Raw genomic sequence first — 22,409 nt, forward strand, 5'->3', positions numbered from 1 at the left:
ACTGTCGATGTAAATAAGAATATATTTCCTCATTTTGATACCCCCACGTGCACATTAGGCATAGGTATATCACACAGTATAGACTTAGTAAAAGTAGTACAGTTTATGAGTAGCAGAGAAAACTTTGAACAATCTCGGGAAGATGATCATTTTGGAAAAGTTCGATCTAACTGCCGTGTCTTCGAAAAAAGTAAAGCCCCGCTATGAGGCTATAATACCTCTGAGTATTTCCATATTAAGAAGAGTTTAGGGTTTAGGACAAGTTTTCAGATTCCTTGAAATGCGTACGCTAAATCTCTACCAGATCCCGGGCCATTGCCACACTGACAGCTTGAACTATAGGGCCAAATAAAAACAAATTCGTCAATAGCAACATAATTTATTTCGGGGGATACATTTTTACTAAATAAATATCTTACTAAAATAATACCCTATTTTTACCTTTTGTAGGGAAACTTTAATACTGAAATACACACGGAGGCTCCCACTAATAAACCTGTTGCAGTTGGCTATTTTTAACATGAGTGATGAGACTAGAAAAATATACCTATTTCTTTTAAAAGTAGGTATTTCATTATTTAATAAATGGGCTTTGGAAAGCATGAACATATTATTTTTGGTTTGAAGGCATCTTGAAACTCGCAGGTATCCGGAAAAAGCTTCTCTATTACATTTTTTAGTGTACGAGCTCGCTTCTGGGTCGTCGTTTCAACCAAGACTGTCAACTGTATAACAAAAAGCGATTACCAACAATGTATAATCTCCTGCTCGCATCTGGGCTTATAATAGTTAAGGACTATGAATCTAGCTACAGCTTCACCGGAAATCGTAGTTTTACATTGCTATAATCAGCCCTTGTGAGGCTAAACCTATTCTATACTCACATTTCTGTTTATATGCATACTACTTATTGTTAAAGCAGGAGGTGAGTTGCCGATAAAACAATTGGTTAAAGATCAGGCAGTTTTAAAACGTTAACGTTTATCTTACGTCTGTATCAAGTATTTTATCTTCGTCAAGCCAATTCCTTTGAGTTTCACAAAATTTTACATTGCATTTCATGTTTTGAATTACTCTTAAAATTTTGTTTCGTAAATTTTCCATTCCAGGCATCAGCCGCATCTAAAACAAAATAGGCATATTTTTAAAACCACTAAAACGTATTTATATTAGCAAACCGAAGCAAAGCCCACCAGGGCCAAGCCCTGCCAGGGCTGCGGGATTGTTTGAAAGAGTTACCTACCGTGGCCCTGGTACATAAAGGACTTAAGAAGGAACAAGATGGGTGTTAGTCAGTTAGTGTCTGACTTTCCCTCACGCTGGTAACCCACAGCGGGAAGGGGGCTATTTTATGACTTCCCATCAAAGAAAAAAAATAGGAGGCGTTTGGACCCCTCAGGTTGGGAAGGAGTTGGTTGAAAGCAGCGCCTGTCCAGTCTCTATTTCGGGGCCGTAATGTGATGCTCCAAACATTGTAGGATTTTTTTGGTATTTTTAAAGTCAAATAGCAGCCTGGGGGTTAATTGTAGACGATTCCTGTAATAGTAAAAATCTTCAGGGCATTAGTTTCGAGAATCTACTATTTTTTTTTACTCTGGCTTTCACTTTCAGTTTTGGGTGAAATGAATGATGTCCTTTGGTGAATAGTATTTTAGTATGAATTGTTGCGTTTAAAAAGACCTTTCAAATGATGTATGACTCATTAGTAGAGGGAAAGTAGACCAACATCCAAACATTTCACTCAGATTGCACGAAAATAAATCTATCCATTGTGCGGCTGAGGGGTGCTTTCGCCAGCAGATTGGTTCTAGGTAGGGGCAAATACATATATACAAGTTACTATATCTTACGGTTATCGCGATACATCGACCTTCAACTGCCTTCCCATGAGCAATAGCCCGTTGTAAAGGCCATATGTCCATGTTACCTCCAGACACGATACACACCACTCTGTAAAAAAATACTAAACTGACACGTATAGGTACACTCAACCCCTAAAGGCGATGAACATATCCAAACCAAAACTGCTGAACTACAAAGTTCATAGATTGCCTAACGATACAGATGCTGCTAAAATTTACTTAAGTAGCTTCCTTCCTTCCAAAAGTTACTGAACCTGGTGTTCAATAAATACAAAAGACGCTGAACAAGTGATCGTGTCGAAAGAATCCAAAAATATTGAATTATTTGAGTGCTCAGCTACTTTAGAATTTTTTGAAAATTCAGTTTCTACTCTATTTGATAGTGTGGTGTCAAGATGACTGAGCTGGTGGCAATGTGTACCATTCAGAAGAAGGTAGGTACTTTTTCTAATTATTAAAAAAATTAATGGCGGAAGATTGTTGTTAGCAAATTAGAAATATAGTAAGTTATTAAAATTGTAATTAGTCTGTAAGCTTTCCTATGAATAAAATGAAAAAAAACCCAGGACATACTTTATTTTTCGTTTTTTTTAATGGAAAAAAATATGCTTTTTGTGACTTACTTTTTGCCCTTTAACTCTGGAAGTATATCTGGCATCGACATGAGTGCTCCTAAACTGATAGCACCTGCTCCTTCTGCAATTACCTTTTCTTCTTCCATGAGATGTAAAATTGCTCGCGCAGTCCAGTCGTCGTGGACTAATATCTAAATATCAATTATACGAAATATTAAGTGTTCCTTCAAAGAAAAACAGGTTAAAAATAGTTTAAGTTAAAAAGACAAACCAGTTTATCGATAAGTGACCTCGCCGTATGAAAAGCATTTTCACCAGCTTTAGGGACGGTCAATGATTCAGCTAAACCCCTTTCGGGTTCAATTAGGTAGGGGCTCTTGTAATCAATAGCTTTTGCAAAACTGCAGCTTTTACCGGTCTCTACGCCCTAGTGTTGGAATAAGTTTGTATTTTATAACATTACATATCAAACAAAAGATTAATAGGTTATCAGTAAAAGTAAAAATAACTACGTATATCAGAATGTTTGGTTTAACGTGCTTGACAAAAGTGGCCACGCCCGCAATCAGTCCCCCGCCGCCGATAGGGATGAGGATTGCGTCAGTGTCGGGCAATTGTTCCAATATTTCAATACCGATAGAACCAGCGCCGGCTATTACATTAGGATGGTCATATCTGAAAAGGATGTGTCTTATGAATCGGGGTACCACATGGTACCAAGAAATATAATAAAGGCATCATAAATGGATAATTACCCATTTATGTAAGTTCCAATACGACCTTGGTCGTGTATCATCTTAAAAGCGCGTTTTTTGGCCTCGAGTATGGTTTTACCACAGAGCACGACAGTGGCGCCATATTCCTGACAATGGGCGACAATGGAGTTAGCAGTCCACGAGGGGAGCACCACCGTCACTGGGATATCCAGTAGTTGCCCTTGATGTGCCAGAGACTGCGCAGAAAATAAAATTATCTTCAAACTATCATTTTATATGGTAGAATGGATTAATGCACGCGATCAGAATGGTAGAAACCATCGATAAAAATAATTCTAGCTGGTCAAAGAAAACACTTAAATTACTGAATTATAGCTGAAGATCACATAAGATAATTACCTGGGCCCAATTGCCCACGGATGCTGTGTAGACACCACCTCTCTTCTGTTCTGGAGTTAACATTAATAAAGCATATATTGCTGCTCGCTCGTGGAAACTGTGTTACCAAAATATATTATGAAAATTATACAAAAAAAAACTTTTTGATTCCATAACTGATTTATATAAGTATTATATGTATACGTACGTTCCAGTAAAGTGGACGGTTTCTAGCTTGAAGTATAATTCCATGCCAAACTTTTCACATGTTTTTGATTTCTGGAAACCAATCTAGTCGTTTATTAAAACCGTCCTTTCAATTCGTTTCATTTGAGACGTTGAGCAGATTCATTATTTAAGGAGGACTTTATCTTTCCTTCCTCCGTGGAGGAACCGCAAATCGAACCACATCGGATCTTTTCCTTATTAACATTTGTTGACGGACTCTCATATATTTTTGTAGTCGTCAAAGCAAAATCTTTCTCTGTGTGAGAGGAGGGCCGTGCCCATTGGGACAATAAAAAGGCTGATGATGACGATGCCTTTTATATATATACTAGATGGTCCCGCGAACTTCGTATCGCTTAAACCTTCCCTGGACCTCTACAAACATTTTAAAACTAAAATAAGCCAAATCGGTCCAGCCATTCTGGAGTTTTAGTGAGACTAACGAACAGCAATTCATTTTTATATATAAGATAATATATATATATAATCTAAAATCTATACCATAACAAGTGTTGTAAAAAGTACCATCAGTGGAGTAGTATTAATAATCTCACGGATAACTTCATCAGCTTTCACGACGTGACTGTAATGTATTGTTTTTGGGCAAGTTGGATCTGAGTATCGGTCATACTCAATGTTAGACGGATTCTGAAAACGTTGTTAAGTGTATATTTCTTAATGCTACAGTTTTATCATTTTACCTAATTAAGACTATACAAGATCTGTTGTGTTGAAGAAAAAGAAACATTCATTAATGGTATGTCCAGATAAATTATTAGCCGCTGTGGCTTCGAAGGATGTTACAAAGCTGCACTTACTGTAGGTACACTGACTTTCATAGAACAATCCGACATGACCTATAAGAGATCAAGCGCAGGACCGACCACACGAGTGTGTCACCAACAACTTTAACTCGGGGCTGCTTATTGAAAGTTTATTAAAAGCAATCCCCTACAATTGGATAGTACATATAAGTTAGAATCTAAAATACTCTCTTACTGGACACCAAAGGGTTTGCTTAATGATATCCCGCTTGGCGAGCACTGCGGGGGACAAGCCCAGAGACTCTCTACAGACGGGTGGGGGCGGCGCCGGCACAGGCTGTTTTGGCATAGTGGCTGGATCTTATATATCTGTTAACAACTGAAAAATAAGAACATTTTGTCTGATTGTCCTGCTGAATGAAGTACTGTTATAATTGGAAATCAATTTAAATATTATTTCATTTTGATTACGAGTGTCCGTGACACTGTCGGTTTGATGTTTAGTGTCATTGTATATATTTTTTTTTATTCTTGATTTTATCTATGAAGCAAAGATTTGACGCCAACTTCTGAACTATTTATAATCCTGTTTGCTGGTATATGTATAAAAATAATTTTCGATTTATTAGACAAGGATTCAAAGATGCTACGAAATTCCTGCTACGCCGAACTACGCCGTGCTACGCCGTAGCTTCTGGTGTGTAGCATGTGGCGTAGTAAAATCTGCTTAGTTTGTATAATTTACTAAAAAATACTGCCTCGTTGGTCTAGTGGTCGCAAGCGCGGCTGCTGTGCCTAATTTTCTAAAACTTTCACAAAGCAGCCCGTAGTTGGAAGTTGGTGATTGATTCACCCGTGCATCGGAGAGCACGTTAATGTCTTGCGCCTGATCTCTCTCCGGTCGTGTCGGATTGCCGTCCCTTCGGGCTATTGGAGTGAAGGAATAGTGTGTGCACTTGTGTCTGCGCAAATGTTCGTGAATCTCTATAAATGAGAACAGCCGTCGTGGTCGAAATCGACCGTAGACGCCTTTATAAAAATAATTTTCGATTTATCAGGCAAGGATTCAGAGATGCTACGAAATTCCTGCTACACCGAACTACGCCGTGCTACGCCGTAGCTTCTGGTGTGTAGCATGTGGCGTAGTTAAACTGTCGCGGCGTAGTAAAATCTGCTCGTAGTTAAGTTCGTATAATTTAATGAAATACATATTTATGATTTGGTGACTTACCGGGTATGACCTCGAGCATCCCAATACAACTTTATAATATTAGTATGTTTAAGATAGGACTATTTACGGAGCACAAAAAAACAATTGCATTTAAAATTATTTATTATGACAGTCTTATCTAACATGGGTCTAAATACAAGTGTTATATTATGATCAGTAGGTATGTACTTCTTTAGGACATCGTATACTATTTCTGCATGCATACTGGATTTGGGGCTAGGCACGGACCACGTTTAGCGGTCGAAGACTTTTCGGGGTGCTCGTTAATATCTTGGAAGAGATAGTCCTTGTAGTGCTTCTTGATAACGTCTACCAACTCCTTAGTGTGGTCCCATCCTCTGGTCTCACAGATTACTTTGAACTAAAATATTGAAAAAAAATTTGTTAAATTAAGATGAATCGCGAGAAGGTAGGTACTAATTTTAGATGTAGAAGAACTGGATTTAGATGGTCGAAAAATGCATTATGCATTAACATACTAGCACATAGGTTTTTACTTTTTTCTTTTAGATAAGTGTTTTTTTTCTCTAAAAGAAGCAACCTATGTAGCAACCTATATATATAAAGTACTCTTCGTACTTTATATATAGTTATGTTACCATCTAGTTTATTTCTGTTGCATCCTACATTGATGGAAGCAACAGTTTTTGAGCGGCAACGTTCAGAATTCCCCACAATATAGTTTATCTGAACCCGAGAAAAAACTGAACTCTAAAGCTAAGCGTCCACTTGTCGGTATCGTACGGTGGACGCAGTCCGCGCGCTCGCTCTGCATCGCCAGTCGAAAATATAGGAAGAACTTTGTGTCATCGGTTAGCTAATCAGGAAATAGGGTGTGATATTCTCCTTGTTCCGATCTCTTCTTGAATATGTTGTGTACCTACAGATACTATAATATGTTTTCTTTTGTTGTCTTTTTTTCCAAATCTTTCTCTTCTGCTAACAAACAAGCTACAACGGCAAATATTTTTCATCGCTTTCCTCCATTCTCATAGAGTACACACGTGCGTTCACTATAAAAATCCGAATGAACTGGCATCGTCAATCCGTATGCTGGTACTCACCGTCGGTATTCCGTATGCTGCCGGTTCAGTGGACGCACTGTGAAATATTTATCCGTTTTGTACGATGCGTCCGATGCGTACGATACCGACAAGTGGACGCTTAGCTTTAGTGGGCGAGTACAAGTACATAAATCCTTACCTGGACATTAAAAATAGCTTCCTTGACGCACACTCGCTCGGGCACACAGTCCCGCAAGGTGACGCCAATACCGGCCAGCATGCCGCACAGCTCCGCCAGCCCGCCGGGACGGTCCGAGATCGACACTTTGAACTTCACCAGGCGCCCTTCAGCAGCCATACCCCTCTCGAGCGCACGGCCGAACGTGGTCGTGTCTATGTTCCCGCCACTGATCACCACTACAACTCTGAAATCGTCAAAATAAATCGTGTTCACGGAGTAGCTCAGTTTTGTTGATGTTAGTAATTTTGAAACTGTAGGGTTTCCCTTATTAAAAAATCCCATTTGGGAGCGTATCTGTATAGGGAGTATGGTGATCCGTATACGTCATCTACTCCATTGAGCAACAAGTTTTATCTTCACAATATCAAATAACTCTGCTACTGAAAACAAATCCACACATTAAAAAAGTGTGACTCACTTTTTGCCTTTCAAGTTAGGGAATAGGCCAGCCATAAGAGCTGCTACTCCCACAGCTCCGGCGCCTTCTATCACAAACTTCTCTTCCTCAACAACATGCATTATCGCACGAGCCACCCAATCTTCTTTTACGACAACCTGAAAGAAATAAGCAATTGATTTAGAAAAATCTTTTTGCAGCAACTGTTTCTTTACATCATCATCATCATCCTCCTGCCCTTATCCCAATTTATTTGGGGTTTCTGTTTCTTTTCTCTCCACTCGTTAATATTTATTGATGTTATAATGGTGGCACTACTTTCAAATTTACCATTTTATCGACCAGGCCCTTGAGGTTGAAGAAAGTATTCACTCCGACTCTGTTTACGGCCAATCCATCCGCGATCGAGGAATCAATCGGTAGAAAGATTCGTTCGTTTTTCTTGAGTGATTCCACCATGCTGCAAGTTTTATCTGTTTCGATTCCCTGAAATGGAAAAAAAATATTTTTATGATAATTTTTTTTTTATGATTTTCTGATATTGGATTCAGTCAATCTAGTTAGGATCTTATACCACAAGGTATCGTAGCTATAAATTCGGTTAACTAAGGGTGCATCTACATGGTGCAAGTAGCTTGAGCATGTTGAGGCACACGCGCAGGTGACATGCATTTTAAAAATGTGCGGGTCGGAGACTCGAGCATGTACCAAAGCAAAATACCCACCCGCGTGCTCTTGTCACTTGCGCATGTTAACTTGCTCAAGCTATGTGCACCGTGCAGACACCCTTATGTTACCTCAACTTACATAAACCTCAGTGTCAGGCTTCAGATGTTTGATGGCTATGGCTACTCCAGCCAGCAGGCTACCGCCACCACACGGCACGAGCACAGCGTCCACTGTGGGCAACTGCTCTAATATCTCTATTCCAATGGTACCTTGGCCTTCTATTACGTTTGGGTGGTCGTAACTGAAATACAAATATTCGATTTATTTAGTACGTAATAAGTTGATATATAATATACAAATTACATTGTATACAAATGTACATATCAAACAATGTTTAAGGTTCTTCTAACCTACAGACAGACAATGTGTTGCTGGGGAGTTTGTTGCGCCACTTCTTCTTCCCAGCAAAAACACATAGGAAGTGGTGAAGGATGGGCGTTTTGGGGGCTGTCTTTTGTATTTTTTTTGACGTTCGAAAAGTGCTGTTTTGCAGCCAAGTTTGAATAAATGAGTTGTGATTTGATTTGATTCTGTGGTGTGAAATTCCTTCCAATATGTCTAGCCTCAGTAGCCTCAATTTTTTTATTCCACTGTAGGTAGATATATAAAATGAAAATAGCCGCAAGGCTTTATTTTCAGATTCACTTAAAAGCTACTTGCTATTTTAATTCGTCTACTAGCCACTATGGCGTCACACACGTCAAAAATTCGTCATCATGCACGGTTTGATGGGGCGCTGCCTGGTTTAATTGCATTATGCTCATCTTTCCGTCCTGCGTGGTCAGCTGCATAGTCGAATTTTGTATTTTATGTTTGAATATAAACTCACCCATTGACATACATCATTTTTTTCTCTTTGGCCGTAGTCATTGCAAACCGTTTAGCTTCTGCCATATTTTTACCATGCAGTAAAACCTTCGCGCCAGGTCTCTCTGCGTTGACTATTTTGGCTATGGCAGCCTGCTCAGGCATGACGATCAAGCATGGTATGTTTAGCTTAGCCGCGTTGTAGGTCATCGCAGCGCCGTGGTTGCCAGAACTAGCTGATATCACGCCATACTTCTTTTGTTCGTCGGATAGCAACATCAAGGTGTTGCGCACTCCACGCTCCTTGAAACTGTTGAACATTTTGGATTATTGTCAGTGTGTAATGTTAGTATACACGCTACGAGAAACTGGCGTTTCTGTTTTTATCAATGATATTACATTAAACATTAAAAAAATGTGTCACCTTCACCCACCATGATCGATTTTAACATTCTAATGGGAGTTTGTTTATCATAAGAATAGTCAATGCTAAATTGCTAATAATTAGAAGAGTTAGGTGGTTAACTTATGACGAAACAATGCTTCGTATATACTTACTTTCCTGTAACCTGTAAGAATTCCTGCTTCATATACAAATCCAATCCCAGCTTCTCTGACATGTGAGCTCTCTGCGAAAGAAATGTTTTCATGTTGAATCATAGTTGGCGGATATTTTGTTAAATCTGTCGAGGATCCATAGCAATAATGTAATTGTCTCAGATATGTATCTTAAATTATAATCTAGCTGAGAGTATTTTGTTTCCTTAATTGCCTTAATACTTATACTTCTTAAAAGGCGAAGATACCTTTCCTTTGTTTCTTTCCAAAAGAAGATACCACATGTTTATTATGTATGTTACGACATTGGTCAGATGAGATGAACGCTATGACATGTTGCAGGGTATAGATGACTTACCGGACATTGTGTACGAATGACTTGTCCCACCATTCGTCGTGACGCCGCTAGAATATCTTCATATTTGACTTTACGCGGATTGTCTGGATCACACCACTCATCGTACTCCGGATCCTACAAACAATAGTCATTCCCTAATATAGAAGTAGAAATATATATTTTTTTTAGAAAGCTACCACTTCATTAGTGTGTGGCCCGACTTAATACACCTGCATAGAATTCAGTGGAACAAGCGTACATTTTTTATCTTCTTCCTTTTTCGCACAAGGGTATATAGCTAAGTAAGTAAATTTGACATTACAATTTGAATACATGGATTAATTGCTAGGCAGCTAAAGATATCCTTCTCTTCAACCTAAAAACTTTGAACTGTAATCAAGGAGAAGCAGGGTTTCATAGTGCTTGATTATTCTACTGTAGGTACTATGAAACATAGTGAGCCTTATAACAGAATGCTCCGTAGTTTATCTGCCGACCAAAGAGTACTAAAGACTTGAGACATCCTCCAAGATTTTTCAATCGAAGTCAAAGTTTCCGAAATGGTACTCACATCTTTAGGATTCGCCATTTTAGCCTTAAATACCAATTTTTACGTTATCACACTAGTAAATTTTCATATTGATTTTGAATAAAAATTTGGGAAAAATGCCTATTAAAACATGTTGACTGTCGATGTCGATATTGAATTTGACATCTTAACTTCTTTTTGTCGTTGCTTTGTGGTGAAAGAAGGTCATCTTTCAGAATGTTTCGTGTTTGTTGTTCTCTACCTAGTTGGACGACGGCTCTAGGACGTAGAGCGTGCTCTCGCTATCGCGGCTATATTGGGCTGACAAAGTGTAGTCTCAATATGTAAGACATGTCATCGACACGAAAGAAGAAGAAGCACACAAGAAGCACAATTATCTCGATGATCACCGAGCATGGCTTCGTGCCACTCTCCCTATCAGATTTGGTTGCCCCATTGACTTAGGATCCCATTACCGTTTGACTACTTATACATCTATGGGTTGCCCGGCTTCGGCTATCGGCCTAGGTCAGTCATAATTAGAATTAAAACATTGGTAGTAGCGAATTGCTCAACAAACATGAAACTAGGCAATTCTCCTCTTGGTGACACAGAAGTTATGGTAAAAACAAATAAAATGTAACCCAATAGGAAATCACAAGCATTATATTAATTTGACATGGCATAGAAAAAGCACATTGTTTCGAATCACTTCTGCATGCACACAGGGTTGGGCGCCAGGCAGGGCCCGCGCTTAGTACTCGCTATTTTGTCGGAGCGCTCTGTCATCTCTTGGAAGAAGTACTCTTTATAATGTTTCTTGATAGACTCGACCAACTCCTTCGTATGGTCCCATCCTCTGGTTTCAACAATTACTTTCAACTGCAAAACAAGAATTAATACTGATAAAAAATCCAACAACAAGCACGCTTTGGGGAAATTGATATGATACCATTAACTATATGTATGTATATCGCGTGCCTTCATTATCAGTTCAGTTTCAACATAATATGTAAAACAATTACAAAAAAGATATTGCTTTCTAAGGAGCACTGCTAACAACTGATAGTTTATCCAAAAGTTGAGTTTACTTACTTGGACACTGAAAACATCACCCTTGACCCAGGCACGTTCCGGCACACAGTCCCGCATGGTGACGCCGATGCCTGCGAGCATGCTGCACAAGTCAGCCAGGCCTCCGGGCCGGTCCGACACCGTCACCTTGAACTTCACCAGCCGACCCTCCGCTGCCATGCCTCGCTCTAGCGCGCGCGACAGAGTAGTCGCATCGATGTTACCCCCAGAACAGACTGCTACCACTCTAAAATAAACAGTTAAATTCGAATTAAAAACTAGTAAAAGTGCTCAATATTTTATAAACTCTTTAGGATGACTTTAGGAGGACTGCTTATGTAGGGGTCTAGATATTTCTTTTTATGATGAATATATCCTTATGATGAATTAGGACTTACTTTTTGCCTTTTAAGTTAGGGAACAAGCCGGCCATAATGGCAGCAATGCCTACTGCGCCGGCGCCTTCTATAACGACTTTTTCCTCTTCAATGACATGCATAATAGCACGAGCCACCCAATCCTCTCTTACAATAATCTAAAAAAAAAAGAGTACTCGCACTGTCTATGACTTAAAAAAAAATCTAAATGTAAATGGAGATATTTTTAGTGTGGTGCACACTATACATATTTTTTTAGCCACCCACATGTCATCTGAAAATGGCATGATAGGAATGAAATGATAGAAACGGGTTGACATAAATTAAAAATGCTACGTATAGGTGTGTTACCATTTTGTCGACGAGACCCTTCACATTGTGGAACGTGTTGACACCGACTTTGTTTACTGCTAATCCATCAGCTATCGATGGCTCCAGTGTTATGCAGATGCGTTCATTCTTCCTAAGAGCCTCTACCATACTGAATGTCTTATCTGTTACTATACCCTGCAATCACATTTTTTTTTAATTACTGAAAGCTTTGAAAAGCCAAGTGCGTTAATAAAAATTACATCGTCCGGCCAGTGACTTAGCTAACATAATGCTACCCTAAATAAAAAAAATGATTCCTTAGCGATCCATTAAACCATTTTGTCTCCCATCTTTTTTCCCGTTTTGCCAGAAAAAATCCTCACAAACAAAAGCAAACATATAATCCTCACAAAACCTACAAGCTCTGTCCTTAAATATGATGATGATGATATCTTGGAACGTTTTTACGATAATTAAACTTACATAGACTTCGCAGTCTGGTTTCAGATGTTTTACAGCGATGGCTATCCCAGCCAGCAGACTTCCCCCGCCGCAAGGTACCAGTACAGCATCTACAGCAGGCAGCTGTTCTATTATCTCTATGCCAATAGTTCCCTGGCCCTCAATGACATTCGGATGATCGTATCTGCAAAAATATTACGATGTCACATTAAAATAAAAAATTTCCATCTTTGTTGATTGTCAGGATTTAGACTGCCAGACAGTGTATTATTTATGGATTAAAGATATGCTAAAAGAGCACTAGGTTATTATTACTGCGACAATAGGGAATTAAGGTTTACCCGTTAATATACATCATTTTCTTCTCTTTCGCCATTGACATAGCAAAATGTTTCGCCTCAGCCATATTCGCTCCATGTAGAACTATCTTTCCTCCTGATCTTTCAGCTTTATTTATTTTGGTGATGGGGGCATGTACGGGCATCACCACCAGGCTAGGTATGCCCATCTGCGCCGAGTGGTAGGCCAGCGCGCCTGCATGGTTCCCGGTACTGGCAGCAGCTACTCCATACTTCTTTTGATCATCAGTCAGCAACAACAAAGTGTTTCGAACTCCGCGTTCTTTGAAGCTATTAAAAATTTGACTCTATTAGTTTTGATAATTTAAGGAACAAATCCATTTAAAGTTTTACTTAAATGTGATAGTTGTAGAAATTATCTTAAGAACAAACAAAATATTTATTACCATCCTGTGACTTGAAAGAATTCCTGTTTCATATATAATTCCAGTCCCAGTTTTGTTGACATGTGAGCTCTCTGCGATTTAAAATAGTGAATAATTTAAATGTACGCCAAAACAAAATTATCAATAGGCGTAAATAGTATTGGAAAACTTATTGGTATACCAATGATACTTTAAAGTACATAAAAAAGTCGACAAGTATATTTGAAACGAGATTTAGTGGCCCTAATGTTCATCAATCCAAAATCGCTATCTAAACTGTTTAAAATAAAGTCCTCACCACGCATGGTGTCCGAATAACTTGTCCTACAATACGTCGTGATGCAGCCAGTATATCCTCATATTTGACTTTACGTGGATTGTCTGGATCGCACCACTCATCGTATTCGGGATCCTGAGTGTCAGGTTAGAAATATATTAATTAAAAATTAATACTTCTAGTAGAAACTTCCAAGATAACTTGAATAAGTACTTACATCTTTTGGATTCGACATGTTGTATATAAATATTAATGTTTTCGTTTATATTAGAAAAAATAATATTTTTGTGTTTTTATCTTTTTTGGTTTCACATTTTTTTGTTAATTTTGTTTCATTTTTGTGGATATGCTTATAAATAAATAATTAAATTTTGAAAAAGCACAAATGCCGACATTACGCTTGACAAATTTTATTTTAATTTGTTTTTATTTCTGTCATGCTAATCCAGAGGTTTTTGTGAAAGAGGATAATAAAGTTGTAAAAATTGTTATGCTTTGGGTTTTGGATAAAGAAACTTATGCATAGGTACATAAAAAAAACATTATTATATTGATCTTAGCCATTAGAGTTCACAACCACTTACCTTCACCACTTCGACTACCTTTGTATCGACCTCTACGCGTCTATCATCATTAAGGTCTTCACTCGTAACTCTGGGAACCCTTTCCCAGAGGACGAGTAACATAGCCCTCTATGTTATTGTAACCCACAAGTCTAGGTTTCTACTGCAAGATTGCTATTTACGCTCAGCAATGGCAAATTCAAATAAGTACCTGCCTTCATGAAACTGTTTTGAGGCACAGGTTCTCTGCCGTTAAAAACTGCTGTCAAATTGAGAAATTCATCTCATTAACTAGCATCATGTTATAACTATGCGTTATAGGAGCTTCAGGCCAACTTGCAGGATGAATAAAAAAACTGAATGAAGAACTTTATTTTTAATTAAAATAAGTGTTTTTTTTACAAAATGTCCAGAAAAATATTATGCTGTAACATAATATGATTAGCATTGCTAACTTATTTTAAGACAGATTCGACTCGTCCTCACAATATTCAATTCTATGCTACCTACATCTCTTCCTTCGGTGGCCCTTTCTTGTTCAGTACACCCAAATAATTATTATACATTTTACCAACTAATAATGTCATTAGTTAAATTTATATAGAATCTATCACAGATTTATTAAATATCTTATATACTAAATTGGTGAATCCAAGAAAAAATATGACATACAAAAAAACCCTAGTAGTAAATACATTTCTTCCAGTGGGTGATAAAATCTTTCATGTCTTTACTTATTTATTTCTTTCAGGCCCACTGGATCCTTCATCGCTTGGCCACGACTGCATGAGACCATCATTGAGTGGTCTCCGTGCAGTGTGGGTACTGACACGACACGCAGTGTCTCAGTGTGACACGTCGTCAAGTGACTCAGTGCTGTTCCGGCGCGCGAAGTTGTCATACTCTCCTGCGAAGTCCCACTCTCGGTACGTGTTGGCGATCACTGCTCGCAACTCCTCCAGGTGTTCGGGACCACGAGTTTCACACACCACTTTCACCTGTAACATTGGTTTCCCACAACACCTTTAGTCATATCTGGTGAAATGTGCAAGGCGGCAAGTTTGTTTTGAATCCATTAAAAATACTCTAGATCTAAAAAAAGAAGACTGAGTAACTGAGAATATCGAATAAACTGATTACCCGAACACTAAAGATGTCTCCATGAACCCAAGCGCGTTCTTGTATGATATCCTTAATGGAGACGCCGGTAGAGGAGATAAGCTTGCAGAGTTCTGCGATACCGCCGGGTCGGTCGCTGACCGTCACTTTGAACTTCACGAGTCGTTGCTCTGCGGCTAGCCCTCGCTCCAGGCACCGGCCAAGGATCGTTGTGTCGATGTTACCTCCCGACAGGATGCACACAACCCTGAAATATAAACATAGTTTTTAAACTCCATGACTAAGAGGATCTGACTGGCCAGGCCGCTTCGTTAGCATTTCTTTATACTAACTTCTTGCCAGCGAGCTCAGGCACCAGGCCGGCCATGATGGCCGCCACACCGATAGCGCCCCCTCCCTCCACCACGTACTTCTCCTGCTCGATGAGATGCAAGATAGCGCGAGCTATCCAGTCCTCGTTCACTGTAATCTGTAGAAAAACAACCTCGTCATTCATGATGGCTAGTGCCGTGGCCAAAACTCAATCATTAGCACCTAGCTGACTCTGACATTAGTAGGCCATGAACCCATGGACACTTCTGACAACACGAATTCGCTTCGGTTGTTTAAAAAGTTGTTAAAGGTTAAAAATTTGTTTATATAATATTAAGTACGATTGCTCTAATAAAAAAAAAATTGGCAGTGAAAAAAATAAGTTTCTAGTTTTCCTACGCGTAATTGAAGTTCTACTTAAAAAACCGCATACGCAGTACAGGAGAACTGCGTAAGTATGACGTTTTCATCATCCGATAGAGGCGATAGATTAGCGTATTACGTTGATGTGTTTGTGTTATACATATACCTATAGCCTTGTGACTAACTAAACAAAACAGGAATGCAACATTGTATGTAAATCGGGGAGACGGAAAAAAACTATGTAGGTACCGTTATTTTTCAAATTATGTACCTAATCTAAGGCGAACATAATTTATGGTGGATGGGCAAGCATTCATTCAGTCAGGTACGATATCAGGTATATTATGAGGTACGAATGCGCGCTGGTATATTGTTGGAAGAAAACTGCGACCGACCTATCAAAGAGAGCTATCGAGGAACGTCTGCACAAGAAAGTTATGAATAGTGCGTCGCTCTATGTAGGTCCAACATTGACGATTGCTTTATCTTTAGTGCACTTGCCTACATTAGCATTAGGTAAATAGGTACATAATATGTATTTGTACTTACCAATCTATCGACAATATGCTTGACGGTGGCGAAGGCGTTGTACCCGACTGTGGGCACAGCCAGGCCGTCTGCCAGCGTCGACTTGATCTCCACGCTGGAGGGCTCGTCGTGCTTCATCGCGTACTCCATGCTCGGACACTTCTCCGTCTCTGCGCCCTGGATACAAAATATGTACAACTAGCTGACCCAACAAACTTCGTTTCGTTTAAACCTTCCTTGGACCTCTACGAACATTTTAAAATAATAAAATAAGCCAAATCGATCCAACCATTCTCGAGTTTTAGTCAGACTAGGACGAACAGCAATTCATTTTTATATTCTTGGGTATAAGATGTTCCATTCCAAGCACGACTGAAATTATTTTATCCTCTAGGATGAACTTGCAGGCAAACGTTGGATATACACTTTATTTGATGATTCATTTAGCACAATGTATCACCATATTTTCATTTCGTAATTTTGATCCAATTTAAGCGATGGCGACAGAAGAGACGATCATTTGTTATTTTTAAATTTATCTGTAGGGTTCCAGCCGAGTCCGTGCAAAAAGATAACCTCGTTGCGTCATCTTATTATGATATGTACCAATAATTAGCTAAACTAATGAAAGTGTTATTAGATTTGTTGTTGTGTTATTTTTGCCTTATCTGTAATTTTTACAACGCGGAAGTACCCGCTTACTTTAAATCTTTTTATTTACCCTGGTATATGATTAGCCATTGTTGAAGAAATTATTACTTTTACCAAGTAAGATAAGAGTAAACAGGTAATTGTTGAGCAAAATTGTGACAAATTTTAACTGCCTACCAACTCAACCAACAGTCTTCAGAACGCGCGGGATTTCGGATAACGTTTATCAAAGCGATTTAGACCAGTCATGAGTAGTTTATGCCAAAACATTATAAACCACGAGACAAGGCACTATACATACATTTTAGGTAAGTAAGTATATATGTAGGTATGTGTAGTGTGTATGTGTCAACGTTTGATTTATCTGTTCGACCTTTGACATAATTTAATTACAACGAAATGGGAGTATAGTGATATTTAAGGGTTACCTACAGCATCGATGTTTAGTCTTAGAAACAATCGTAGCTAGCATATTTATCTTTCATTTATAAGATAAAACTACGTGCCTATCTAACGTTTTAACCTTTTGCCCGGATGCTGGAAGGCACGCGTCGTTATGACCCTAACAAGTGAGACTTATGTAAATAGGCACCATATTGTATATTTTGAAAATATTAAACATCGTTTCCCGATCAGATGGACCATGCCATGGTACCTAATATGTAATGTAATTTCAGCACGTTGGTGTTTTTTTTTTGGTTTACAAATCGCTTATTTTTTTATTTAATGTATTTATATGGCTACATACATAATTTTATGTTTATCGGTCACCATTTTAAATTGTTACTGTCATATCTATCCTAACATAGATGTCTTGCGCCACTTATAATGATACGGTCTATTAAGGTCATCAAAACAGATGAACAGAGAATTTCTAGACAATAACATAGTCTTTGTGTCACACTCTACGTCTTTATTTACGAGGAACTACTTGAATAGGAATTGACCGTCAGATAACCTTTGCATCAAACAAATTGCATCTACCTATGCAAAATATCTCTCTCTGCGTCTGCTTCGAGAAATAAAACAGAGAACCTTTAGGTACACCGACATCTATGTTGTCGCCTTGGTTGGGCCTTAGAATTTTATTTTGACGAGTACAATTTATCTTTTGAGGATCCCAAATAAAATATTAATAAATTCCGTGTGTAAATATTGTAAAAGCTCACTTACGTAGATAAGCACGTGAGGCTTGAGGTGTTTGATGGCGGTGGCGACACCGGCGAGCAGGCCGCCGCCGCCCACAGGCACAATGACGGCGTCCACGTCTGGCACCTGCTCTATGATCTCCAACCCCACCGTGCCCTGACCCGCCATGATGTGAGGGTGGTCGTAGCTGAGACAAAATCAAATCGTTTATTCACACTTGGCTGCAAAACAGCACTTTTCAAACGTCAAAAATTTACAAAAGACTGTCTAAACGCCCACCCTTCACTGCCCACTTCCTGTGTTTTTGCAAGGAAGAAGACGTGGCGCAACAAACTCCCTAGCAACACATGTCTGTCACACAACAGTTTGCACGCTAAGTATCCCAACAGTTTATAGTAGGCGTCACCTCTCCAAAATTGGCCAATATGTTGTTAAACTACAGAATACGGTTTTAGGAGAGTTTTTGCAAACTTGAACTAAGTTTGCCTTATTTTAACAGTCATAATAGTTAGAATTACTTACCCATTAATGTAAATTAGCGATCGCTCTTTAGCCAAACTCATGGCGTGAAACTTAGCTTCCTTCATGTCATGTCCTTGTACAATAACGTTGGCGCCGTAAGATCGGCACTTCTGAATCTTCATGATCGGAGCTACATTGGGCATCACGACCGTAACAGGGATGTTCAGATTGTTGGCATGGTAGCTCAGAGCCTGTGAGTGGTTCCCAAGAGACGCAGAAATGACGCCACGTGTTTTATTATCCTTGGATAGCAACAACAAAGCGTTTCGGGCACCTCGTTCTTTGAAACTGTGGATAATTTAGAATAGTTGCCTAATAGGGTACGAAGAGTAGGTAAGACCAAATGGACGTTACTGATTCGATTAAGTATGAGGTGATCAAGGTAAGTTAATTCCGAAACAACGGCTAAAAGATTTTGTTATGAGTAGGCTTATATATCTAATTTCTAATGTTTCATCATATGAAAAAACAGAAACTGATATATTAATCGATATTATTAGTGACTGCTTGTAAGAACCTACTGTGTAGATAATATAATAAAGCACTAAAAAATAATCTCACCTTCCAGTGTGTTGGAGAAAATCGTTTTTGAGATATATATCCATTCCAAATGTTGTAGACATGTGAGATTTCTGCAACAGGATAATAACGTTACTTACATCAGAAATATCTGGATACCTAACCTATATAGGTACGTACCGTCAGTTGCACAAAGCTCCATTAAAGTTAAAGCTTCTTTAAATCTCTTGCTGACACTTTCTTTTTCAACAAGATAAAAAGTGACAGCAATAGATTTAATGAAGCATTAACTTTTAATGGAGCTTTGTGCAACTGACGGAGTATCATTTATGGCACCATATTCCCGATGTCGCCGGTGGCACACTATTTTTATATTTTTAAGTGTTTCTTATTACAATTAAAATATAAATATATGGTAAAAAAATATGTTTTCTTTTTTTATAATTCATTTTCATAATAGCAAAATAAATAGACTATCGCTTCGCATGCTGATTGTTTTCTCTCCGTCATTTATACATGCGTTGCTACATATAAGTATTTCTTTCTTGAGATTAGACTAATTTCAAATTGAATAGTACGAATAGGATACTTATATATCAAAGGGCACCTAGGATTATAAAACTTGTTCACTTACCACGCATGGCGTTTTAATTATGTGACTATGGATCCTAAAAGCAGCAGCTGAGACATCTTCGAATGAAATTTTTTGTGGCTTCTCCTTGTCGCACATTGGATCATATTCGATCGTCTGGAACACCATTGTAAAAAATTTGATAACACTACTATAACATTATTAAATCTAATACTTCGTTAGTCTTGGATTCCCCTTGGCTCTCGTCTGAGGAATGAGTGTATCGACGCGTTATCGCTCATAAAAGCATTAATAATTATAAGATAAGGGTTAAAGGTGAAACTATGCTCGTGGTGGAATATGCCTTGTCTATCAACGAAATGGTCAGTAAGTAGGTGGGCATATATTATCTACGTTTGTTATATTTAAGTAGGCACTTACTGCAGGTTCAAACTTATAACGCTCCATTTAGGATGATTTGTAGATAATAATTAACTATGTTCAACGTATAATCGACCGACTACGATGCTGCAGACTTGAAAAATGAATGATTTATCATTTGTTTAATATTGAAGTCTGATAAGGACGAGGGTCCTCATAAAAAAATATTTGGGAACCTATACAGCTGTTGTTTCATGCCTACTCTCCATATTTGTCCTAATATTACATAGGTAATGCAAGTATTGGAAGATTTATTTTTGTCGGTATAAGATTTCATTTGTTGATTTTCTATTCAAAACACCATACATTTCTGTACCTCTGTACATTAAATATTTTTTTGTCAGAGCTCCGCGTAACCTAAATAGAACATAAAGAAATAAATAAATCGTCTCTACACTCGCGCTCTTTTCAAACGACTTCCCAAAAAAAGAATTTCTCTGCTAAGAATGTATATTTTTTATCTCTTAGAAAGAAAGAAAGGAAATAAACATTGATCGACTGCCATGGATGTTCAATGACAGCCGGGACCTACAGTTTTTCGTGCCATCCGAAACACAATCATTGGTGTCTAAGATATACTTAGAAAGTACATACAAACTTAGAAAAGTTGCATTGGTACTTGCCTGACCTGGAATTGAACCCACGCAGTCGTCATACTCAAGTATGACTGCGTGGCTACCACGATTTAGCTCTACTACATACATAATTATAGTTAAACACACTAAACACAATAGGTACAGTATACAAAAGACACTATTGCATTTCTAATCACTAACTAACTTACTGTATAGAATTTCTAATTACTAACCACAATGTATTGGGGGTCCACAAATTGTGGGGAATTTCGGGGAATTGACGACACGGCGGACGAGGGGAATTGAGAAATTTTTATTGGCAACACTAGCCAAATGGTCACAGTAGTAGTTGTCAGCTAAGCTTAGTTGTCATTGTCAGTGTCAGTCAGTCAATCAAAGTTTGTTAGCGTTTGTGATTGTGAGGGAGGTTATTTTTATTCAATTCAGCGCTGTAAACAAATAACAACTAATTTAGTTATAACAACAATAAGAGTTTCGAAACAAAGATGCCGTACGCCAATCAGCCTTCTGTGCACATCACTGAATTGACAGACGATAATGTAAAATTCGTCGTCGAAGACACCGAGCTTAGCGTCGCTAACAGTATGAGACGAGTGTTTATAGCAGAAACCCCAACAATGGCTATTGATTGGGTGCAGCTTGAGGCAAATTCCACTGTTCTAAGTGACGAATTCTTGGCGCATCGCATCGGTCTCATTCCACTAATTTCCGATGATGTAGTTGACAAGATACGTTATTCGCGAGATTGTATGTGCGCTGATTTCTGTTCAGAATGCAGCGTAGAGTTCACACTGGACGTCAAATGCACCGGAGATCAAACTAGACACGTTACCACAGCAGACCTGAAGTCGAGCGATCCGAGAGTGGTGCCTGTGACGTCGCGGCACAGGGATGAAGACCAGGCCGACTATGGTGAAACTGATGAGATTTTAATCATCAAGCTTCGGAAAGGACAGGAGTTGAAGTTGAGAGCATATGCTAAGAAAGGTTTTGGAAAAGAACATGCTAAATGGAACCCAACCGCTGGAGTTTCCTTTGAATATGACCCTGACAATATTATGAGACATACGTTGTACCCTAAACCTGACGAGTGGCCAAAAAGTGAACACACTGAACTAGATGAAGATCAGTATGAAGCAGAATTTAATTGGGAGGCCAAACCTAACAAGTTTTTTTATAATGTTGAGTCATCGGGGGCACTGAAACCTGAAAATATTGTCCTCATGGGTATCATAGTGTTGAAGAATAAATTGCTTAATTTACAAGTACAGTTGGCTCAGGAAGCACAAAATGATGCATTAGCTATTAATTAAATATAATCAAATGTAAATATCAATAAAAAGACTTAATCATTCGAATGCTCAGTGTTTCATTACTCCACCAACTTGTTAAAAATGTGAATTAAAAGATGTAAAATACCTGTGCATTTCGGATATACTTCTCCATTGATTGATATTTTACTTAATTTGAGCAAAAATGGCCTTCGCTTGGAA

At 38.5% G+C, this 22,409-nt stretch overlaps 5 protein-coding genes across 6 annotated transcripts; 1 reads left to right on the forward strand and 4 right to left on the reverse strand.

Annotated features, from left to right (window-relative positions):
- Positions 1-363: 363 nt before the first annotated feature.
- On the reverse strand, positions 364-5,012 carry LOC110373476 (L-threonine ammonia-lyase). The gene is made up of 11 exons (XM_021330755.3): positions 4,759-5,012; positions 4,285-4,407; positions 3,740-3,810; positions 3,553-3,649; positions 3,193-3,389; positions 2,950-3,112; positions 2,709-2,864; positions 2,486-2,628; positions 1,851-1,950; positions 991-1,122; positions 364-725 (listed from the first exon to the last, which is right to left on the reverse strand). Exons 1-11 carry the CDS (start codon positions 4,870-4,872, stop codon positions 579-581), a joined length of 1,443 nt encoding a protein of 480 aa, XP_021186430.3. The 5' UTR covers positions 4,873-5,012; the 3' UTR covers positions 364-578.
- An 826-nt stretch (positions 5,013-5,838) lies between these two features.
- LOC110373473 (L-threonine ammonia-lyase) lies at positions 5,839-10,545 on the reverse strand. Its single transcript, XM_021330749.3, has 9 exons — positions 10,399-10,545; positions 9,849-9,962; positions 9,491-9,561; positions 8,955-9,242; positions 8,204-8,366; positions 7,727-7,882; positions 7,418-7,554; positions 6,958-7,183; positions 5,839-6,115 (listed from the first exon to the last, which is right to left on the reverse strand). Exons 1-9 carry the CDS (start codon positions 10,414-10,416, stop codon positions 5,942-5,944), a joined length of 1,347 nt encoding a protein of 448 aa, XP_021186424.2. The 5' UTR covers positions 10,417-10,545; the 3' UTR covers positions 5,839-5,941.
- A 462-nt stretch (positions 10,546-11,007) lies between these two features.
- Positions 11,008-14,006, reverse strand: LOC110373377 (L-threonine ammonia-lyase). Its single transcript, XM_049848640.2, has 9 exons — positions 13,800-14,006; positions 13,604-13,717; positions 13,327-13,397; positions 12,923-13,210; positions 12,603-12,765; positions 12,159-12,314; positions 11,829-11,965; positions 11,452-11,677; positions 11,008-11,238 (listed from the first exon to the last, which is right to left on the reverse strand). The coding sequence occupies exons 1-9, from the start codon at positions 13,815-13,817 to the stop codon at positions 11,065-11,067; spliced, it is 1,347 nt and encodes a 448-aa protein (XP_049704597.1). The 5' UTR covers positions 13,818-14,006; the 3' UTR covers positions 11,008-11,064.
- A 500-nt stretch (positions 14,007-14,506) lies between these two features.
- On the reverse strand, positions 14,507-22,377 carry LOC110373407 (L-threonine ammonia-lyase). Of its 2 annotated transcripts, none has more exons than XM_021330674.3 (9): positions 22,336-22,377; positions 19,943-20,056; positions 19,351-19,421; positions 18,790-19,077; positions 18,292-18,454; positions 16,489-16,644; positions 15,597-15,733; positions 15,286-15,511; positions 14,507-15,143 (listed from the first exon to the last, which is right to left on the reverse strand). In XM_021330674.3, the coding sequence occupies exons 1-9, from the start codon at positions 22,360-22,362 to the stop codon at positions 14,991-14,993; spliced, it is 1,335 nt and encodes a 444-aa protein (XP_021186349.1). In that variant the 5' UTR covers positions 22,363-22,377; the 3' UTR covers positions 14,507-14,990. The 2 variants fall into 2 exon arrangements, with proteins under 2 accessions (XP_021186349.1, XP_021186348.1); XM_021330673.3 differs by lacking the exon at positions 22,336-22,377 and adding an exon at positions 20,321-20,458.
- On the forward strand, positions 21,288-22,274 carry LOC110373408 (DNA-directed RNA polymerase II subunit RPB3). Its single transcript, XM_021330675.3, has one exon. The coding sequence runs from the start codon at positions 21,402-21,404 to the stop codon at positions 22,227-22,229; it is 828 nt and encodes a 275-aa protein (XP_021186350.3). The 5' UTR covers positions 21,288-21,401; the 3' UTR covers positions 22,230-22,274.
- Positions 22,378-22,409: the final 32 nt, after the last annotated feature.

Source organism: Helicoverpa armigera, chromosome 20 (assembly GCF_030705265.1).
Source record: "Helicoverpa armigera isolate CAAS_96S chromosome 20, ASM3070526v1, whole genome shotgun sequence".
NCBI lineage: Eukaryota > Metazoa > Arthropoda > Insecta > Lepidoptera > Noctuidae > Helicoverpa > Helicoverpa armigera.

Excerpts from the sequence above, each read along its gene's own strand:
- LOC110373377 (XM_049848640.2), bottom strand. Across the intron at positions 13,398-13,603 it reads TTATTCGGACACCATGCGTG|AGAGCTCACATGTCAACAAA; the intron begins GTGAGGACTTTA and ends TTTAAATCGCAG. Across the intron at positions 11,966-12,158 it reads AGGGTCTCGTCGACAAAATG|ATTATTGTAAGAGAGGATTG; the intron begins GTAACACACCTA and ends TTTTTTTTTTAG.
- LOC110373473 (XM_021330749.3), bottom strand. Across the intron at positions 9,562-9,848 it reads TCATTCGTACACAATGTCCG|AGAGCTCACATGTCAGAGAA; the intron begins GTAAGTCATCTA and ends TTTCTTTCGCAG. Across the intron at positions 7,184-7,417 it reads CCTAACTTGAAAGGCAAAAA|AGTTGTAGTGGTGATCAGTG; the intron begins GTGAGTCACACT and ends TGACGATTTCAG.
- LOC110373476 (XM_021330755.3), bottom strand. The coding sequence starts at position 4,872 with ATGCCAAAACAGCCTGTGCCGGCGCCGCCCCCACCCGTCTGTAGAGAG. Across the intron at positions 2,865-2,949 it reads AACCAAACATTCTGATATAC|GGCGTAGAGACCGGTAAAAG; the intron begins GTAGTTATTTTT and ends TTCCAACACTAG. Across the intron at positions 1,951-2,485 it reads CCAGAGTTAAAGGGCAAAAA|AGTGGTGTGTATCGTGTCTG; the intron begins GTAAGTCACAAA and ends ATTTTTTTACAG.
- LOC110373407 (XM_021330674.3), bottom strand. The coding sequence starts at position 22,362 with ATGGAGAAGTATATCCGAAATGCACAG. Across the intron at positions 16,645-18,291 it reads AGCCTCACGTGCTTATCTAC|GGCGCAGAGACGGAGAAGTG; the intron begins GTAAGTGAGCTT and ends TTTTGTATCCAG. Across the intron at positions 15,512-15,596 it reads CCTGAGCTCGCTGGCAAGAA|GGTTGTGTGCATCCTGTCGG; the intron begins GTTAGTATAAAG and ends TTTATATTTCAG.
- LOC110373408 (XM_021330675.3), top strand. The coding sequence starts at position 21,402 with ATGCCGTACGCCAATCAGCCTTCTGTGCACATCACTGAATTGACAGAC.